At 49.2% G+C, this 5800-nt stretch overlaps 1 protein-coding gene across 8 annotated transcripts in view; it reads right to left on the bottom strand.

Moving 5' to 3' along the window:
- Positions 1-3299: 3299 nt before the first annotated feature.
- Positions 3300-5800, bottom strand: part of ATG13 (autophagy related 13) — a 37051-nt gene continuing 34550 nt past the window's right edge. For all 8 annotated transcript variants that reach the window (XM_084776698.1, XM_084776695.1, XM_084776692.1 and 5 more), the window contains one exon: positions 3300-5220. In XM_084776698.1, coding sequence (XP_084632824.1) covers positions 5143-5220 — 78 coding nt within the window. In that variant the 3' untranslated portion in view covers positions 3300-5142. The remainder of the gene's footprint in view (positions 5221-5800) is intronic.

Here is a 5800-nt window from a genome sequence, read left to right as displayed (position 1 = left end):
TGCCCATCTGGCTTTTTAGGAAGTAAGGCCTTGAAGTTTAGAACCAGGTGGGAAATGTGCTGTGATTGAGAAAGAAGGCCTCAGGACGTCCCCTCCCCAGCCATCAGCTGTCTGTCTGCATTTTCTTGGGAGAATGTAAGCCAGCCTGTACTCCAGATAGAGCACAGTGAAAGTCCAAAAAAAGAAATGATTTCATCTAGATCCACTGCTTTCTTACACGAGTGTGGAGACTGCAAGCAGCCATACCATAGAAGACGCGCTGTGGTGGTGGGGAAACGCATAGATGTGGTTCCCCCCTCAGTCTGTCTTCCACCTCCTAGTGCCCTCCAAGATGCCATGCAGCTGGGGCAGGGTTAGACACAGTGGACAGTGGGCAGCTGTAGGTTCTCAGTGAAGTCAAACCACCCTGCCTGCTCCCTCCTCTGCCCCTCCTGTTTCAAAAAGCCTCCGTGAGTGTGTGTGTGTGTCAGTTTTTTCCTTGCACCCTTTCTGTTGGTTCAGGCTGTCAGACTTGCACAGCAAACAGTTTACCCATGGAGCTCTCTCCCTCCAGCCCAAGCCTCTCTATCTTGAAGGTCTCTTGCATGCAGCAAGTTTAAATTCTATTTAACCATGCTCTGATTAAATAGTAAGGACAAGGGGCTAGAGAGATGGCTCAGCAGTTGAGAACACTTGGTTCTCTTTCAGAGGATCTGGGTTCAGTTTTCAGCACCCACACAGCAGCTCACAACCTTAATTCCAGTTCCAGGGACTCCAGCGTCCTGGTCCAGCCTCTGTGGGCAATGCAGAGACATCCATAGACATACATCCATAAATATGTATATTTTAGAAACGCTAGTTGCCATGCTATGCCTGGAAAACAGTCCTCCTCCATACTATTTGTCCCCTTTCCAGGAAAAGCAGGGTCAGAGGCCGACTTGACTTTCTGATCATCTAGGCAGGGAAGTACCAAGTCACCATCACCCATATTCGTGTATCCAACTGCTCACCTGTGCTGTTTCAGGACCAGCACCTCCTCTCCCAGCTGACTGAAGGGAACTTACAAAGGAGAGAGCTAGAGTAGATTGTGGTGGACTCTGGGCTGGGTTTTGCCATCATATTAGGGTTTGGATTTTTAAAATTTAGGGTTTTGTTTGTTTGTTTGGTTTTTGTTGCTGTTATTGTTTTGGTTTTTCAAGACAGGGTTTCTCTGTGTAACAGCTCTAGCTGTCCCAGAACTTGCTTTGTAGACCAGGCTGGCCTTGAACTCAGAGACCGGCCTGCCTTTGCCTCCCTAGTACTGGGATTAAAGGCGTGAGCCACCATACCCGGCCCCTGTGTATGGTTTTTCAAAACAGGTTTTCTCTGTGTAGTCCTGGCTGTCCTGGAACTCTTGTAGACCAGGCTGGCCTTGAACTCAGAGATCTGCCTGCTTCTGTGCCACCACGCCCTTGCTTGGTTTTAAAGATTGAAATGGTTACTTTCAGGCTGGGGATATAGCTGTGCAGAACACCAAGTGCAAGAATGTAGGTCTCATCCCCCAAACCAGAAAAAAAAAAATTTTTTTTTTTTTAAATGAGCCTGGAGCTTAGAGATCTGCCTGCCTCTTTATCTCCGAGTGCTGAAATCAAAGGTGTGTGGCACCACACTCAAGACGATAAATCTTATGTGGGTTGTTTTTTGAGATATGGTCTTACTCTATAGTCCAGGTTAATCTGTTGTGATTTTTTTTTTTAAGATTTATTTAATATGTATACAGTGCTATGCCTACATGTACACCTGCAGGCCAGAAGAGGGCACCAGATTTCATTATAGATGGTTGTGAGCCACCATGTGGTTTCTGGAATTGAGGTCCTCTGGAAGAGCAGACAGTGCTCTTTTTAACTGCTGAGCCATCTCTCCAGCCCCCTGTTGTGACTCTTTTGAATGCTGTGATTATAAACTTGAACCATCACACTTGACTTTTATGTGATTTTATGACAACTTAATGGCTTGCAAGACAGAAGACAGAATGGAAGACAGAATTTCACTGTCACAGTTGTCAAGGCAGGTTCCAGATGTCTGCCTGTTGTCATCAGGAGGTTGTGGTGGCCCAGGGTAGGCCTGCTCAGGACAGGGGCAGCCCAGCCAGTCACTGGTCCCAGAAGTGTTAAGGTAGTGGTTGGTTACAAATACTGGCCCCGAGCTTCAGGGAAGCAGTTCTATTGCACAACTGTGCCTCAAGACACAAGTCTCTAGTGGTTTAATTTCTTGCTAGTTGTAGGCTGGGTGACACTGTTTGGAACCTTGAGTCAGTGACCCAAGAGACAGCAGAGCTGCACCAAGAATGAACTGTTTACCTGGTTGACTCCAGGCAGGGCCTCTGCAGTCACTTAGGTGCCAGCTGAACAAAACCTTAGCAACAGCAGGTCCCTCATGTACAGGGTGTTTTAAGAATGAGCCATGTTGCTGGGCATGGAGCAGCTGAGCAGTGTCTTTGGAGTCTCCAGTCAAAGTGGCTTACTAAGGATGGTAGCACTTCTGACCCAGGGCTGGACGGCTATGTGCTCATGTGCTATGGTCTGATGTAATTTACAAGGGCAGCCAGGCTTTTACTGGCAAGATGGGCTGACCCCATTCTCTTCAGCTGTACTCTTAGGCTGAGAATTTCCTTGTGGTCCCCTTCTAGTTCCTGGGACTGACCTGATTCTGGGCCTCAGGGGAACAAACCTACACAACCACCTAGTTTGCTTCTGAACCTAGAACTAGCTATACATTGACTCCGCAATGTGCACTAGATAGTGACTGCTTTTAACCAAGACCACAGCCATAGCTGGGGTGAGTGTGCCTATTAGGTGTAATCGTTGCTAGGCTCTCCTGTTGTTCATCACTTGAGTCCACCGCCCTTGCCAGAGTCTGTCAGGCAGAGTAGCAGAACAAACTTAGACTCCGCCCTGCCCTCATCTGCTCAGCCACAACCCTGTTCACTCTATCAGCCACCATTCCTTGTATCCTGTGGGGCCTGTCTTTCGTTCGCTCTTGGTATTCTGTGTCCTGCAGGTAGGGTGGTGAGCATATGCTATGTAAGGGGATAGGAAGCTGGTAAAGCCCATCCTTAAGGGAGATTTTATATGGGTTCTTCATGTATATTGCATCACTAAATACTCAAGCAGATGGTCCTGTCTTGGGGAACAATACAAAGCTCTAGGGAGCCAAGGCTGTCAGGCAGCCCTGAGAAACTCAAGCTCCACCCTTCCCTGCTTATGAAGCCTGATGGTAGCCTAGTGTTGCAGGGGTGGGGATGGTAGACTAGTCCAGACAGCATTCAGAACAGGAAGCTGTAAAGTACAGAAAACTTTTATTGGAAATTTCTTGATTATAGTTCCAAGTGTAGTCTCATTACCCAACAAAGCACTGGAGGAGGGGCCTCACAGCCACCTGGTCCCAGCCTGAGCCTGGCTGCAGGAATTGGTCTAGAGCCCATCTCTTCCATTGTGCAGGGCTGAAGGGCACAGGCCACCCTGAAGGATGCTCTGTTCAGTGTCCCTGCCTCTTCCCTAATAGGGTCTGGGACACAAAGGCTACTGTAGAGGCCACTGGCTAAGCCCTGCTAAGAATCTGTGGCCTCACCCCCGACTCGGTGCTGGCTCTGGGAGGCAAATCTGGTTCATGAATGTGCCATGATTATGCCCCTGATCCAAAGGCTACAGTGCCATCTGGCCACCACTGCTGGGCACGTTTCTCTGTGGCAGCAAAAGCATGCACAGGGGAAAGGCTCCAGTGTTACATGCAGATTACTAACAAGCAGTTGAGAGCCACCTGCTCCAACGAGTAACAGCTGCTGCCAGTGAGGATCCAGGGACCAGAGGAACAGGGCAGGCTGGCAGAGGCACTTGACTTACTCAAGCAACAATACCTGAAGGTTTAAGTCAACCATAAGCTCAGCTTTGGTTTCTCAAAAGGGAACCAATCCAGCTTGTAAACCCAGGGCCACGTAGAGACTCTGGAATTAGAGGGAGGGAGGAACAGCTTTCCCATCCTGCTCCAGGCTCAGCGACTGGAGCAGCAGGGCACACAGTGCTCCTTTGGGAATCATGTATGACACAACTCTGAGTCATCGCATTGAACATACCGGAGGTTTCCTGGGCCAATAGAACAGAGCCTTCACTTTGCAGATGCTGTGTCAAGAGAGCACGCTCAGCAGGAGCACACAGCGTGCAAGGGAAGCCCAATGTCAGTGCAGTTCCATACACGCAGCTTGAGGGGGCTACTTTGTCCTTCCAGCCCTATTCCTGGTCTCTCCTTTGATGCAACTGGGAGACCCTTGGAGCAGCAGCACGGGTTGGAGGAATCTTCACAGGAGGCCTCCATCCCAGAGGCTCTCTTCCTTCCCTTGAGAAACTGCTAACCCCAAACATTTTCTTCTATAAAATATCTGATTTCTCTGGAAGTAATAAATATTTACCATGTCCTATGTCCAAGCAGCAGCAACTGAGCGAAGATGAGGAGGAAAGAACCTTTCTGTGATTCAGTAACGAATCCTAGGAACAGGCTGCCACAGCCTTTGGGAGAGGGTGGCGGGCTTCAGAACGCCTGTTATTTTAGGCAGGGGCGTCTGTCATATTGTCAAAAGCACAGGCCCAAGAGGGCATGGGATGGAGGGTGGAGATGGAGAGGAGAGAAAGGGTGGGAGAAAGGGGGTGAGTGAAGAAGGAGGGAAGGGAGTGGGGTGGTCCGGGAACTACTGATGACGCAGCCTTCCTTCACCCAGCTTGCTCTCCTTCCTTTCTGCCTTGCCCAGTGTCCCAGCCACCAGCTGGAATGTCAGGTGGTTGATGGTAAGGACAAGCAGGCAGGGCCAGGCCGAAGGATGGACCCAGGCAGGAGGCTGGCAGCAGAAGGAACAGATGACACTCTTTGTGAAGCAGATGAGGACAGTCCCTGCTGAGGCTGTGCTACAGCCAGCTTCCATCTCTCCACAGCCAGAGTCCTCCCCAAGTCTGGCACTGAGCCCGACTGCTGCCATGAGTCTCCAGGTCCAAGAGCAGGACTTCCAGGTTCCATAGAGAACCACCCTCCTTTCCACCTGGCCAGAAAACAGCGTGAAGGTTAGGAGCAGCTGAGGAGCAGGAGATTCTCTGTTGGGTCCACAGAAAGGGGGTGCTGCGGACACTTGGGACACTTTTACTGCAAGGTTTCGACAAAGGCATCAAATTCTCTGACGTTCTTCTCATGCACAGCCAGCTTCTCTGGTAAGGAGTCCTGTAGCAAGCAGAGGGGAGGCAGCCAGTCAGTCATCAGAGGCAAAGCAAGACAAAGACTGACCAGTGCCAGGCTGCCTGAAAGACAGGGCAGCTGCACAGACACAGGGGTGAGAGAGGGGACAAGTCCACAGAGTTTGGAGTGGCATGTGCCATAGGGCTGCACAGTGGCTGCATGAATCCAAATAACTGCAACTGATGAGACAGGTAAACAAAGCCAAAACAATGGCTGACAACGAGAAAATAAATGAAATAGTCTTTGTATGATAATATATATATATATATATATATATATATATATTTTTTTTTTTATATATTAGCACTAGAATCAAGCTGAATTTTTGTTTGTTTCTGTTTTGTTTCTCTTTGTAGCCCTGGCTATCCTGGACTCACTTTGTAGACCAGTGATCCACCTGCTTCTGCCTCCCAAGTGCTAGGATTAAAGGTGTGCATCACCACCACCAGGCCAAACTGAATGTTTTTGTTGTTGTTGTTTTGAGACAGGGTTTCTCTGTGCAGCCCTGGCTGTCTTGGAAATCACTCTTTTTGGGTTTTTTTGTTTTTGTTTTTGAGACAGGGTT

This window comes from Acomys minous, assembly GCF_964271855.1.
Source record: "Acomys minous genome assembly, chromosome: 3".
Taxonomy (NCBI): Eukaryota; Metazoa; Chordata; class Mammalia; order Rodentia; family Muridae; genus Acomys; species Acomys minous.
Note: the sequence above shows the minus strand (reverse complement) of the source record. Positions and strands in the feature narration are given on the sequence as shown.